Source organism: Symphalangus syndactylus, chromosome 17, assembly GCF_028878055.3.
Source record: "Symphalangus syndactylus isolate Jambi chromosome 17, NHGRI_mSymSyn1-v2.1_pri, whole genome shotgun sequence".
NCBI classification, from domain to species: Eukaryota; Metazoa; Chordata; class Mammalia; order Primates; family Hylobatidae; genus Symphalangus; species Symphalangus syndactylus.
The window spans coordinates 46282801-46298373 of NC_072439.2; the positions used below are offsets into that span (position 1 = coordinate 46282801).

The 15573-nt window shown below is 44.0% G+C and overlaps 1 protein-coding gene and 1 long non-coding RNA gene across 6 annotated transcripts in view; one reads left to right on the forward strand and one right to left on the reverse strand.

Annotated features, from left to right (window-relative positions):
• Positions 1 to 7656, reverse strand: part of LOC129467035 (uncharacterized) — a 116172-nt gene extending 108516 nt beyond the window's left edge. Inside the window, exon 1 of the long non-coding RNA XR_008652235.2 lies at positions 7567 to 7656. This is a non-coding gene — a long non-coding RNA (uncharacterized lncRNA). The remainder of the gene's footprint in view (positions 1 to 7566) is intronic.
• The window catches only part of ANO6 (anoctamin 6), a 237352-nt gene continuing 229404 nt past the window's right edge, over positions 7626 to 15573 (forward strand). For 4 of the 5 annotated variants that reach the window (XM_055251352.2, XM_055251351.2, XM_063620201.1 and 1 more), the window contains exon 1: positions 7678 to 8018. In XM_055251352.2, the coding sequence (XP_055107327.1) occupies positions 7949 to 8018 (70 nt within the window). In that variant the 5' untranslated portion in view covers positions 7678 to 7948. Of the gene's footprint in view, positions 8019 to 15573 lie in introns of all 5 variants that reach the window. The other variant, XM_055251354.2, reaches the window with a different exon arrangement.

Consider the following 15573-nt stretch of genomic DNA (forward strand, 5'->3'; position numbering starts at 1 on the left):
AGACACTATACCACAGTCACCATGGCCTCTCTGCTCTTCTTGAACACACTAAGCATGAGTGTCCTCAAGGCTCTGGCCTTTGTATTTCTCTCTTCTTAAAACCCTATTCCCGCGGGTACTTACATGTCTTGTTCCCTTACTTCTTTCAGATCTCTGCTAAAATGTCAGCTTATCAGAGGCTTTCCCTGACCACCGCACACAAGGTCCTTCCTCAGTCATCATTCTCTATCATTCTGGCCCTGCTTCATTTTTCTCACTAGTACCTGTCATCTCCTGACATATACTTATTTACTTGTCTCTATTCACTAGAATGGAAGGTCATGAAGACAGTAAAGTGGTCTGTTTTCATTTTAACTACTGAATCCCCAACATCCATGAAAGTGGCCAGCATATAGTTCTCAGTAAATATTTGAGGGTTTTTTGTTGTTTGTTTTTTGGAGGCAGAGTCTCACTCTGTCACCCAGGCTGGAGTCCAGTGGCGTGATCCTGGCTCATTGTAACCTCCACCTCCCTGGTTTAAGTGATTCTCCTGCCTCAGCCTCCTGAGTAGCTGGGATTACAGGCGCACACTACCACACCCAGCTAATTTTTGTATTTTTAGTAGAGACAGAGTCCACCATGTTGCCCAGGCTGGTCTTGAACTCCTAAGCTCAGGCAAGCCACCCACCTTGGCCTCCCAAAGTGCTGGGATTATTGCCTGGCCAATATTTGTTGAATGAATAATGAATGGAGAATGAAGAATGATGGCAGTATGAGTCAGAACACAGATGGTGGAAATGTGTGGCAGACAGCCTCCAAGATGCTCCCAGTGGTCCCCACCTCTAGTATTCATGCTCTTGCATCAGCCCCTCCTACAGTTTATACAGCAGACTGACACATATAACCAACAGCCGAAAAGACAATTTGTGACTTACAAGGCAAGGTCATAGAGGACATTCTGGCTTCCATCTCATCTACTCTGCTGCATTGCACCATGCCATGAGGACACTCAAGCAGCCTGTGGAGAGGCCTTCGCAGGAAGAAACAGAGGCTCCTGCTAAGAAGCACCATGAGAGTGAACTCTCTGACAAGCAAATCTTAAAAACCAGTCATCCCTGAATCCAGTAGCACATTAAAGTTAATTTACCATCATCAAGTTGGCTTTACCCCTGGGATGCAAGGGTGGTTCGACAAACACAAATCAATAAATGCGATTCACCACACAAACAGAATTAAAAACAAAAACCACATGATCATCTCAATACATGCAGAAAAGGCTTTCAATAAAATTCAACATCGCTTCATATTAAAAACCCTCAACAAATTACATATCAAAAGAATATATCTCAAAATAATAAGAGCTATATATGACAAACTCACTGCCAACATTGTACCAAACAGGCAAAAAGCTGGATGCATTCTGTTGAGAATTGGAACAAGACGAAGATGCCCACTCTTACTGCTTCTATTCAACATAGTACTGAAAGTTCTGGCAAGAGCAATGAGGCAAGAGAAAGAAATAAAAGGCATCTAAATAGGAAGAGAGAGAATGAAACTATTTCTCTTTGCAGATAATTGATCCTATACCTAGGAAACCCCATAGACTCTGCCAGAAGGATCCTAGAACTGATGATAAATGACTTTAGAAAAGTTTCAGGATACAAAATCAATGTACAAAAATCAGCAGCATTTCTATACACTAATAACAGCCAACCTGAGAGCCGAATCAAGAACACAATCCCGGCTGGGCACATGACTCAAGCCTGTAATCCCAGCATTTTGGGAGGCTGAGACAGGAGGATCTCTTGAGCCCAGGAGTTCAAGACCAGCCTGGGCAACACAGGCAGACCCTCTTTATAAAAAATAAAACAAATATTACCAAAGCATGGTGACATGTGTCTGTAGTCCAGGCTACTCAGGAGGCTGAGACAGGAGGACAGCTTGAGCCTGGGAGGTCAAGGCTACAGTGAGCTGTGATTTTGCCACTGCACTCCAGCCTAGATGACAGAGTGAGACCCCATCTCAAAAAAAAAAAAAAACAAAAAAAGAAAGAAAAAAAGAAAAAGAACAAAAAAGAGAGAAACGAATCCCGTTTACAGTAACTACTAAAAAAAAAGGATACAATACCAAAGAATAGAGCTTACCAAGGAGGTGAAAGATCTCTGCAATGAGAATTACAAAACACTGCAGCAAGAAATCAGAGATGACACACACTAAGGGAAAAGCATTCCATGCTAATGGATAGAAATACTCAATATTGTTAAAATGGCCATACTGCCCAAAGCAATTTATAGACTAAATCCTATTCCTGTCAATTTATCAGCTATTTTTCACAGAATTAGAAAAAAGTATTCTAAAAGTCATATGAAATCAAAAAGAGCCCGAATCACCAAAGCAATCCGAAGCAAAAATAACAAAGCTGGGCTGGGTGTAGTGGCTCACACCTGTAATCCCACCACTTTGGGAGGCTGAGGCAGGTGGATCACTTGAGGCCAGAAGCTGGAGACCAGCCTGGCCAACGTGGTGAAATACCGTCTCTACTAAAAATATAAAAATTAGCTGGGCGTTGTGGCGCACACCTGTAGTCCCAGCTACTTGGAAGGCTGAGGCAGGAGAATGGCTTGAACCCAGGAGGTGGAGGTTGCAGTGAGCCGAGATCAGGTCACTGCACTCCAGCCTGGGCAACAGAGCGAGACTCCGTCTCAAATAAATAAAATAAAATAAAATAAAATAAAATAAAATAAAATAAAATAACAAAGCTGGAACAAAGAACATCACACTGCCTGACTTCAAACCAAGGGCTATAGTAACCAAAAGAGCATGATGTGTACACAAACAGACATATAGACCAATGGAATAGGATACAGAACCCAAAAATGAAGCCACATATCTACAATCGCCTGATCTTTAAAAAGTGAATAATGACAAACAATGAGGAAAGGACTCCCTGTTCAATAAATGGTGCTGGGATAACTGGCTAGTCATATGCAGAAAGTTGAAACTGGACCATTTCCTTTCGCCACATAAAAATGTTAACTCAAGATGGATTCAAGGCTTAAATGTAGAGACCTAAAACAATAAAAACCCTAGAATAAAAGCTAGAAAGTACCATACTGGACATTGGTCTTGACAAAGTATTTATGACTAAGTCCCAGAAAACGATGGGAACAAAAGCAAAAATTGACAAGTGGGACCTACTAAAGAGCTTTGGCACGGCAAAAGAAACTATCAACAGAGTATATAGACAATTTACAGAATGGGAGAAAATATTTACAAACTATGCATCAGACAAAGGTCTAACATCTAGAATCTGTAAGGAACTTAATTCAACACACAAAAAAAGAAACAATCCCATTAAAACATGGGAAAAGGAAATCAATGGACACTTCTCAAAAGAAGATATACACGTGGCCAACAAATATATGAAAAAAATGCTCATCATCACTAATCATTAGAGAAATGCAAATCAAAACTGCAATGAGATACCATCTCATACCAGTCAGAATGGACATTACTAAAAAGTCAAAAACAACAGATGCTCTTGAGATGGTGGAGAAAAGGTAATGCTTATACACTGCTGGTGGTAATGTAAATTAGTTCAGCCACTATGGAAAGCAGTTTGGGGATTTTTCAAAGAACTCAAAACTACCATTCAACCCAGCAATTCCACTACTGGGTATATACCCAAAGAAAAATAAATCGTTCTACTAAAAAGATGAACATGCACTGGTAAGTTCACCACAACACTATTCACAACAGCAAAGACATGGAATCAACCAAGACACTCATCAATGGTGGACTAGATAAAGAAAATGTAGTGTGTGTGTGTATATATATATATATATATATATATATATATATATGTATGTATACCATGAAATACCATGCAGCCATAGAAAATAACCAAATCATGTCCTTTGCAGCAACATGGATGCAGCTGGAGGCCATTATCCTAAGTAGATTAATGCAGAGACAGAAAAACCAAATACTGCACATTCCCACTTACAAGTAGGAGCTAAACATTTAATACACATGGATACAAAGATGGAGACAATAGACACTGGAAACTGCTTAAGGGGGGAGAGTGGGAGTGGGGTGGGTTGGAAAGCTATCTATTGGGTACTATGCTCAATACCTGGGTGACAGGATCATTCATACACCAAACCTCAGCAACATACAATTTACCCATAACAAAACTGCACATGTACCCCCAGAACCTAAAATAAAAGTAGAAGAAGAAAAGAAAAGAATTTCAGGATGGCAACCACAGAACCTTTTTTAAAAAATTATTTTAAGTTCTGGGATACATGTGCAGGATGAGCAGGTTTGTTACATAGGTAAACGTGTGCCATGGTAGTTTGCTGCACCTACCAACTCATCACCTAGGTATTAAGCCCCACATGCATTAGCTATTTATCCTGATGCTCTCCCTCCCCCCACCCCACCCCCTGACAGTGTGTGTTGTTCCCCTCCCTGTGTCCATGTGTTATCTTTGTTCAGCTCCCACTTATGAGTGAGAACATGCAGTGTTTGGTTTTCTGTTCCTGTGTTAGTTTGCTGAGGATAATGGCTTCCAGCTCCATCCATGTCCCTGCAAAGGACATGATCTCATTCCTTTTTGTGGCTGCATAGTATGGTGTATATGTACCACATTTTCTTTATTTAGTCTATCATTGATGGCCATTAACCACAGAACATTTAAATCCCAAGTGTTAGGCCCATAAGAATGTAGGGCTCTGTGTGAATACACTGTTTGAATGCCCATGAAGCTGACCCTGCCTGGACTAGATAGTAAAGTTATAGGACTGAATGAGTTCTACAGGGAAAGATGAGAAGAAAAGAGACCCAAGGCCCGAAGCTAGAAAAGCAACAACTTTTACAGGATGGGCAGAGAAAGAATATCCTGGGGGCCAAAAGTTGTAGTTAATCAGACGAATGAATGAGAACATAATTGTTCTGTGATCCCTGACTTGAAAAAGCTTTGCAAATACAAATAACCTGGCTATATATTAAGAATATTTTATTTCACAAATTATTATTGTATGGATGATAATTCTTCAGGGGTAAATGTGTGGTTCTTACACAGGCCTATTATTTTTGAGGCATATATTGCTCAATTGAAAAAAAATGCACAAGAGAAGCGGTAGGAAATAAAATAGATTAGAGGAAAGAATGGAATTTACTAATAATAGACTCACAGCTAACTAAGTAAACAATTCAGTTCCCTTCTAGCAACAGTTACCTTTACATATAAGGCCAATAATGTCTCGCTGCAACATTTATCAAGGAAGAAAAATGTAAACTCTTAAAAATCTGTGAAGAATTCTAAATGACTAATTAAAACTTGTTGCAAAGTCAACTACGATAATTTTCTAATTACAAAGTAACTTTGACCAAAGTCTTAGTCCATAAAAATGAGAACAAGGCCAGGCGCGGTGGCTCACGCCTGTAATCCCACCACTTTGGGAGGCCGAGGCGTGCGGATCACGAGGTCGGGAGATCTAGACCATCCTGGCTAACACAGCGAAACCCCGTCTCTACTAAAAGTACAAAAAATTAGCCGGGCGTGGTGGTGGGCTCCTGTAGTCCCAGCTACTCGGGAGGCTGAGGCAGGAGAATGGCGTGAACCTGGGAGGCGGAGCTTGCAGTGAGCCGAGATCCAGCCACTGCACTCCAGCCTGGGTGACAGAGCATGGCTCTGTCTCAAAAAAAAAAAAAAAAAAAAAAAAAAAAAAAAAAAGAGAGAACATTTGGTGAAAGAACAATGGCAGGGAGTTGATGAGACTTTGAATTTAGAATTGGTGGGGGAAAAAGTGATCTGAAAAAAAAATGGATTGGGACATGTCTCTGGTGGTGGTTTATGAAGTGGCTATGAGCGCTGATTCTAAAACAAGCTGTTCAGGTTTCAATCCTGGCTCTGCTATTTATTCCCTGTGTGATTTTGGACAAGTTGCTCAAGTTGCCTCACATCTGAAGAAAAATGGTAACACTTTCTAGGGTTGTTACGAGGGTTGAATGACTGGATGCTTATAAAACATGTAAAACTTTTCCTAGCACATAAAAAGTACTACACAGAAATTTGTTAAAAGAAAATTGTAAAAATTGATCATGTAACCAAAACACTTTTGAAGTTTCTACTTTTAAAAGTGAGTTTCACAAGCTTAGGGGAGAGTGTTCAGTGAAAGGAAACAATCTCTTCTCATCTTTCTTCTCCCATCATTTTTTTCTCCTATCTTCAGAGTACTGTATTGTTGTCTCTTTATACTAAAAATAATTCTGTTTATTCAAAAAAAGTACCTCAAGAAGCAAGTATAGTGTTTCCCAGATATTTTCTTGAAAGTAATTTCATGTCTTTTCATGTATATATTCATGGCTATTTTCCCACTTAAGATTGGTCCCAATGTTTTCTTTCTTTCAGAGAGAACATTAAAAAGAAGTTAGGAAACTGAGGTGCAAGGATTGCTGGAGACCGGGAGTTCGAAACCAGCCTGGGCAACATAGTGAGACACCCATCTCTACAAAAAATTTAAGAATAAGCCCCACATGGTGGTGTGCTCCGCTTATAGTTCTAGTTACTGAACTCCCACCTCGGCAACAGAGAGACCGTCTCAAAAAAAGCATGTGGAAGGAAAAACATGCAGAGTAGATTTAGCGTTATTGTGATAACCCTAGCACTTCAGTGGAAAAAATATAAAAAATTTCAATGAGTAGACAATAACACATATAACCAAGATTTCAAATATACCTTCTAGCCCTTTTGAGAAGTCAACATTGAACAACCTGAATGTATCAGCTTTTTTGAAAAAAGTTTTGTAGACACGCGATCCCCAAAACCTGCCGTTCCAACAACTCCAAGGGTCTTTAAAGTACTAAACCCCTTTGTATTTGTCCTGTCGGTCCCTTTGGTTTCCAGGAAAGCATTAAAAATAAAAATAAAAACTCTCTGCCTTAATTTTATTTCACGACTTTCTTTTCTCTTATTATAGCTTTCCACATTGCTTTAAAAGAGTTTACATCTAACTCTAGTGGTCTTTGGCTTCTTCTCCCTCTTTGACACAGAGGACTAGTTTCAATTGTACAAATAGGCTGGACGCTTCAGCGATTATCTTCCGACCACTCCCTGTGTGCTCGTGCGGGCGGGGTAGGGGGCGCTTCTCCACTCTCCGCGACCTCAATGTATGCGGAAATCCTCCTGCCTTTGTGCACGCGTATATTTAGAAAATTCTCTCCACCCCCACTCCCGTCCGTCCCGCCCCTTCTTCTTTTGCTTATTCTCTGAGTTTTGCCTCTCCTCCCACCCCCACTCCACCGTAATCTTACCCTACCCGTACAGATTCCACTTTCCCACTTCGGAGCTAGAGTAATTTAAGATCCCCCCATTATTAGCTCCACGTCTCCTTTAAAAGCCATTCAAACGAGTTCGCCTTCCAGGGTTCTGCAGTTGTGCTGTAGCAGCATTTCCCTCCTCTCCAGTATCAGACGTTAAAACAAAGCAAGCCGCAGTGTGTGTCCACAGACGACCTTGGAACGAAAAGCTGCCCTGTTTGGGATCAGCGCTTAGGGAACCCAGTCCACTCCCGCACTCACGTGTTCCCGCCTCGCCTTCCAGCTAGCTCCCCCGCGCGCAGGACCGCACTACTCCCTCTCCAGTCTCGCCTTCCGACTTCCTTCTGCGTGCCTCATAAAACCGGGGAAGTTCAATCATTCCGCAGCGAGCCGCGGCGGCAGCACTGGGCATGCTCAGTCTCCGGGCTCCGCTCGGCAGGCGAGAGGCTTCCTCCGGCTCTGGGCTCCAGTCGGTGGGTGCCTCGGCTCGGCTTTACCCGGCGCTGGCTGGGCACAGCGGCCCCTGAGCCCAGGCGACACGCGCCCCGCGGTCCCCGATCCGGCCCCTGGGAGAGCCGCGCCGTTCCGGAACCCGGGAGCCCCCAACTTCGCGCCAAGTTCGGAGCCGCCTTCTGAGGGAAACATGAAAAAGATGAGCAGGAATGTTTTGCTACAAATGGAGGAGGAGGACGACGACGACGATGGGGATATCGGTGAGCGAGGGGTCCCCGCATCCCCACCCGAGAGCCCGAGCCGACGCGGGAAGAAGTTCGGGGACTGCGCGGGGGCGCTGTGCTCTCCGCGGGGGTGCTGTGTTCTCCGCGGGGGAGGTTGGCCGGGACGCTCGGCCGCTCCGGGCAGGGGAGGAAGCCCGCTGTCCCCGGCTGCTTGCAGACTGAGGCCCCGGTGCGGCCCCGGCGGGGCGGAGGCGCGGGGCGCGTGGTGGCCCCGAGGACAGGCTCCGGACGGGCGGGGGATGCTGCCCCTGAAAAGTCTGGCAGCTGCGGGGACGCCTTTGCGTGCGGAAGTCTCCACTCAGAAGCAACTTTGGGGTCACTTCCCCGCCTCCCACAGTGCTAGGGTCGCCGAGGAGCCTCGGCACTGGGGCGAGCCCCTGGGCGGGGTCCGGGGAGCAGGCCCGCATTTGGAGGATAGGGTGTGACCCACCTGAATCCTCGTTAAAGTAAAAGCCGACCGACGGCTCTGGGAGGGTTGAGGCCTGGCGGGGCGGCCCGGGGAAGTGATTTGTGGCCGCTAGGCGCGCGCTGGAAACCCTTTCCCATCTGCGGAGCCCGCCGGAGCTGTGATCGGAGGAGGACACCCCCAGGCAGGGTGGACCCCTCCAGGCAGGGTGGACCGCAGGGCCTTTTTCACTCGTCCTGAGGGGCCCTGGGGCTTGGGGAGCAAACCTGGGGTGACCCATTTCTAGTTAGAGTTAAAAATGCATGGCAGTGACAAGCTGAATGGAGGGAGAGCTGTTTGAAGAGCAAAAAAAGAAAAAAAGGGCAAACAAAAGGGGTGAGAGGAGGTGAGGAAGGGGAAAGGAATGGGAGGACTAGAGAGAAAATCAGGTCCCTAAAGAGAACACTGTCGGGGGATGATGATATAATGGGTCCCTCCAGAAGACTCTAATTAAATTACCAAACCAGTCTGTTGTGGCGACTCGGCTTAGTCTCCTGGATGCCAAATCAATTTTAAAACAGAACATCCTGCTGATGTTCGAAAGCCCTGTTGTTATCTAATAACTTTAAAAGTAACTTAATTTTAGGAGTTGGGTGTGGTTTTTATTTCTGTTACATTTTGGGCACGGAATATTTCGATCAAAAAAATTTGGTAACTTCTTGGTTGTCCAGGGGACAAATCGAATAGAGATTACACTCCATGATTTAGTTTCACATTTCATTCATTCATTTAAGAACAATTTACTAGTTATTCATCCTTAAGGAGGGAGCAAATGGTAGTAGTTTTTATAGGAGAGAAAACTGAAGCGCACAGGTTGGTCTGCCCAGCTTCTCACACTTTCAAACCCAGGTTTTCTGACTTGTAAAACCAGTGAAGATTAATACCCTTACCACTGGGTCACTCTGGCTGTTACTACTGTTTAGCAAGATTAAGTAGTACCTGATGGTTACATAAAAATATAGGAGCGAAATTTAAAAAGTTACAATAAAATTGGCACAGTCTGTTTCCCAGGAAAGTATTGTCTTTTATGGTGAGCTGCACTCTTTATAATGAGTATTGTAAGTAAATAAGGGCAGAAGCTCAAATGGAAACTGAAGTAAGCAAGAGGCTCTGAGCTTTATTTGTTTTACTGTGCCAGCAGTAGATCTCAGTTGAGAAAGTAATTTGGTCTAGCCCGTTTACCTATTGAGGCATCGTATAAATTCATCTTAAGTGTGTGGCAATAAGCTCGTTTTATTTTTAATGACATGTCATTCATGCTAGTTTTGTCCAGTCAAACAGTCTAGATATATTTAAGAAACAGTTAAATATCTCTACTCCTTCCCACCCTCTAGAAACTACTAATATTAATACTTTAGTGTTAATATTAGTGTGGCATTTCCCACTATTCCTGTGGGGGCCCTGGGGCCTCTACTATAGGGGTCATCTCAACATGTTTTATGTCAAGCAACAGGTACCATTTAAACAGGTCTTGGCAATTTTTTTTTTTCTCAGTGAGTGAAAAGATATGCTGATGTTCTAACACCCAGTATCTATGAATGTGATCTCTGTTTCTTTCTTTCTTTCTTTTTTTTTTTTTTTTTTTTTTTGAGATAGGGTCTCGCTCTGTCATTCAGGCTAGAGTGCAGTGATGTGATCATGGCCCATTACAGCTTCCACCTACGGGGCTCAAGCGATCCTCCCACTTAAGCCTCCCAAGTAGCTGGGACTTTAGGCACCACCATGTCCACCTAGTTGGTTGTTTTTTTGGAAGTACAAATTTAATATGGGTTGTAGTGATTTTATATCAGAAAATATTTAAATATGCCAATGTTAAGTTTATGCCTTTACAAAAGAATAAGCCTTTTTAAGGATTACCAGGAGTAGGCTGATAGTGGTGCAAAGCCTTTTACAAAATAATTATTATTTCCAACTGTGGGAGAGGAGACTGGTGAAATGAAGATAATTTTAACCTCTGCCTTTAGTTTTGCAATGCACGTCTGTATTTACGCTGTTGACTAATATTTCTCCTAGTACTTGATTGTCACTGTCAGTAGTTGTATAATAGTTTGAAACCCACTTGGGTACGGAAGATTTCTATGAAATCCCGCTATTAATATTACCTTTATAATTCAGAGTGGGAGAATTATTTTTAGAGACAGGGTCTTGCTCTGTCACTTAGGCTAGAATGCAGTGGCAAGATCATAGTTCACTGCAACCTTGAACTCCTGGCCTCTAGCCATTCTGCTGCCTTGGCTTCCCAAAGCTCTGGGATTACAGGCATGAGCCACTGTACCCAGCCTTAGAATTATTTTGACACGAGTTCCTGGGTATACCATCGGGCATTATAATGGCCTAATTTGCAAGAGACCCCCCCCCAAAAAAAAAAAAAAAACTTTCTAACTGGATGGGGTCCCTGATTATATCATAGAGATGCTTCATATATGTATATGGAAATGTGCCCTCTTGTAGCTGGGATTTAGAGCCTTTTAAACAGTGGGTTCCTGCTTGCTTTTGAAACACTGTACTTTATTTATTCATTTAGAGACAGGGTCTCCCTCTGTGAGGCTGGAGTGCAGTGGCGCAGTCATGGCTCACTGCAGCCTTGACTTCCCAGCCTCAAGCAATTCTCCAACCTTAGTCTCTGGAGTAGCTGGGACCACAGGCCATGTGACACCACGCCTGGCTAATTTTTTTCTCTCTTTCAGTAGAGACAAGGTCTCACTGTTGCCCAGACTGGTTTCAAACTGCCGAGCTTAAGTGATTATCCTACCTCAGCCTCCCAAAGTGTTGGGATTACAGGTGTGAGCCACCATGCCTGGCTGTTCAGTACTTTGTCAGTGTTGCCTCCTAGTTTAGAATGAACTGATCTGGAGAATCAAGGATAGTATATCTCACTATGGGTGTCTTTTCCTTGTTTGCTTAAGTTACAGCCAGCAGAAATTATTTCCAAAGGCGTGCTTTTGTGGCAACCTGTTGGCATTAGAGCATTTTTGCAATAGGCCACTTATTTCTAAAGCAGTGCCAACAACCAACCACTGAAGCCACGTCCAGGCAGTAGTGGTGGGAAATTTGTGGTTTGAAGCCCCTGTTATGCTGGTGGAGATCACATATTGTTGCAAGCCCCTGGGAGTTAGGTTGTGTGCTACCCTGCCAAGTGTGCAAAAGAGCGTCCTTGGCTGCTTTTCACCTGCTCATCAGAGGATTAAATTCAGCATCTCTTCTTGTTCGTGTAGAATGCTATAGGAACAGCTTTTATAGCCAGAATGCAGAAATTAGATTAGTATGCTGCTTTATTTTGTTTCTTCAATTCTGTTCTCTGTGGTCAAGCTTTGCTGAAGGAGGAAAAGTGGTTCCAAAAATGACTATTGGGAACTATTCAGACTGTTCAGATAAAGAGGTTTTGTTTGTGGATGGTTGGTTGGTTGCTTTGAGTTCCTAGTCTGTTTATGGTAGTTTACTGTCTGATCCCCATCACTAATGGTCATGTCATTGAGGGGCAGACAGAGGACATGGTCCATTACCTTTGAGAGATAATGATCCAGCTATTGGCTCCCTTTTCAACTGTCACATTTTTACATAGACTTATCTTCCCACACCCACCTCTTTGCTTATTACCTACTTCAGGTTTAATCACCTGTAAATCTGATACTGGCCCCAGTCTTCCTTCATAAACGTTGATTGAGCAATCCTTCTGTGCTAGTTTCAGGATTAGGTGCTGGGCCAGGTGTTGGGAGACTAAAAATGAGTAAGACATACCTGTGTCTTCCAGGAGAAAAGTTCCTTAGAACCAGACTGTGATATTGTGAAATATAGAAGGCATTCTTCCAGTTTCTTGGCATGCAACTCCTAAAACTTTTGGAATTTTCAAAGTGATAAGTGTCTTTTTGTATGCTAATAAGTTGACAGATGGCTGGCAGCCCCTAGGCAGCTTCCTGATGGGGGCTGGTCACTGGCAAGACCAAGGCAGGATTAAAGGGTTGGACTTCCAGCCCCATCTCCCAAACTGAAGAGGGGTAAGAGCCAGGCTGAAGCTTAAGTTGATCACCAGTGGCTAATGATTTAATTAATCATGCCTATATAATAACACCTCCTTAAGAACCCAAAAATTCTGTGCGCTGCCCTGGCAAATTAATGAACCCAAAGAGGGTGTTGCGAGAACCTCAATTTGTAGCCGGTGGGTCAGAAACCCAGGCAAAACAACCTGGGGCCTGTGATTGGTGTCGGAAGTCGGGGGGCAGTCTTGTAGTACTGAGCCCTCAATCTGAGCTCTGAGGCTTACTGCAGGTGGATAGTATCCGAATTGACTTGATTCAGAGGATGCCCAGCTGGTGTTCATTGCTGAAAGACTACTTGCTTGTCATGTGGGGAGAACTCTTCCCACATCTGGTGATAAACGTATTCTGTGTTGATTGTATTGAGAATACAGAAGGAGAACCTGAGTTTGGTTTTCTCTGTATCATCAGACAGAAATGTGCAATAAAAGGCACATACAAAACTGAAGGGAGAGACTGGGAGAGAGCTTCATAGAAGAGATTTTTGGGTCAGATGCTGAAAGACTAGGCAAATGTAGTGCGGAGATGGCCGGAGGAGAGTCTGGAGTTCCAAATAGTTGCCTGCAAGGGAAGGCGGGGAGGGGCTATGCCATGAAGGATCCTCCATACACTTTAAGGATTTTGGGTTTTACTCTGTATGTGATTTGGAGCTCCTGAAGGATGTTAATGAGAAGATTGATAGGATTGGATTTGCTTTTGGAAAGATCTCCATGGTAGCATGTTCTAAAATGGGTTGGGAAAGGAGACAGTAGAGCTATGCCTTTCCAGTAGTTGGGGTTAGAAATGCCTGCAGTGGTCATGGGAATAGAGAAGAATGGGTCTGAGAGCTTTATGAAAGAGGCGGCATCTGTGGGTTCTCAGCTGCTGATTGTTTCCGGCAAGCAGAGAGGAGCCCAGGATGATGGTAGCAGGAGGAGAGAATTTTCTGTTGTTCCAACTAGCCTTTTAATTTTCCCCTCTGACCATTGGCTCAGACCATTCCCCCTCCCCACCTCCTTTTTTTTTTTTTTTTTTTTTTGAGACGGAGTCTTGCTCTGTCGCCCAGGCTGGAGTGCAGTGGTGGGATCTCAGCTCACTGCAAGCTCCGCCTCCTGGATTCACCCCATTCTCCCACCTCAGCCTCCCGAGTAGCTGGGACTACAGGCCCCCACCACCACGCCCAGCTAATTTTTTTGTATTTTTAATAGAGACAGGATTTCACCGTGTTAACCAGGATGGTCTCATCTCCTGACCTCGTGATCCGCCAATCTCGGCCTCCCAAAGTGCTGGAATTACAGGCATGAGCCACCGTGCCTGGGCCCCCTCCCCACCTTTTTTTTTTTTTTGAAATGGAGTCTCGCTCTGTTGCCCAGGCTGGAGTGCGATGGCCCAATCTCAGCAACCTCCGCCTCCCGGGTTCAAGTGATTCTCCTGCATCAGCCTCCTAAGTAGCTGGGATTACAGGCGCCCACCACTGCGCCCAGCTAATTTTTGTATTTTTAGTAGAAATGGGGTTTTGCCATGTTGGCTAGGCTGGTTTCGAGCTCCTGATCTCAGGTGATCCGCCTGCCTCGGCCTCCCAAAGTGCTGAGCAGGCTTGAGCCACCATGCCTGGCCAGACCATTCCCATTCTTAGTAATTTCAGTCCCATCTTCTCTTTTTCTCAGTGGTTCCCTGTGATATTATGACACATATGTTTTTGTCTGTGGTTCCTGGCTTATAACTCCCATAACTCTTGCTACAATGTTGGGGTGCTTTAGGCCTCAGAAGCAGGCCTTAGAAAACAATCTCCATCTTTGACCTGCCCTATTTTTACCTTTGTCTCTCCAATTTTAGAAACTAAAACTATAATCTTTCCCCATATTTCTGTGTGAGAACTGCCCATAAAGAAATTCTCCCATCTACCTTGTCTGAATGTAGGCCATAAGACCCCCATTTCAGAAGGGATCCTGCCCCCTACCCTGGAGGAAGGAATGCTGCACAGAGATGCCAGAAAAATCTGATCAGACAGGCCTTGCTGGGTTTGCCCATTCAGTCTGTTAGTATTAAATCGTGTGCTTTTTGTCCAATCACTTTTCAACATGGTTCAATCATGACTATCCAATGAAGTCTCCATAAAGGTCCAAGAGGACTGGTTCAGGGAGTTTCTGGATAGCTGAACAGTGGAGGTACCTGAAGGTATGCTTGCCCTGGGAGGGCGTGAAAACTCAGTGCCCTTTCCCCCGTATCTCACTCTATGCATCTCTTCATCTTTATCTTTTATAATAAACTGGTAAACGGAAGTGTTTCCCTGAGTTCCCCAAGCCACTCCAGCAAATTACTGGAACCCAAGGAGGGTGTCGTGGGAACCCCAATTTATAAACAGTTCATCAGAAGCACAGGTAAAATGACCTGGGGCTTGTGATTGGCATCAGAAGTAGTGGGGGGCAGTTTTGTGGGACTGAACCCTTAACTGTGGGATCTGACACCGTCTCCACAAAGTGTCAGAATTCACTTGGAGGATACCCAGCTGGTATCCACTGCAGAATTGATTGCTTGCTTGTTGCTGGGGAGAAATCCTTGCACATTTGGTCACTGAAGTCTTCTGTGTTGATTGTTGAGTAAGAGAATGGAAAAAACACTTTGTGTTTTTCTGCTCACAGGCTCCCTCCCCTCCCAAGTCTGTCACAAACCCAGAAAGTTGTTAATGATCCTCCTAGCCCAAAGTGCTCACAATGAATTCTCACTTATTTTTTTGTTCTATGCAGTTAGCATTCATCCTGTATTTTGTCTTATTCATTATCTTTGCGTTTATCATTCCCCCAACTAGAGTGTACATTTCTTGGTGACTGGCCTAGGTTATTTAAGTCTTCTGGAGATCATGCAAAGTATCTTAAACATTGTACATATTCCATTGCTATAATTTTTAAGAGTTGTCTCTTTTCCTCATTCTCCTCTAAAATGTAGGCTCCCTGAAGGCTAGCACCTTGTGTGCTTTTTGTTTTAAGCTGTGTCCCTCATGGCACCTTGGTAGGAGCCAAGCAAGTAATTGTGGAAAGAATGGATGATTTATTCTTCTAAGATAACTTGATTA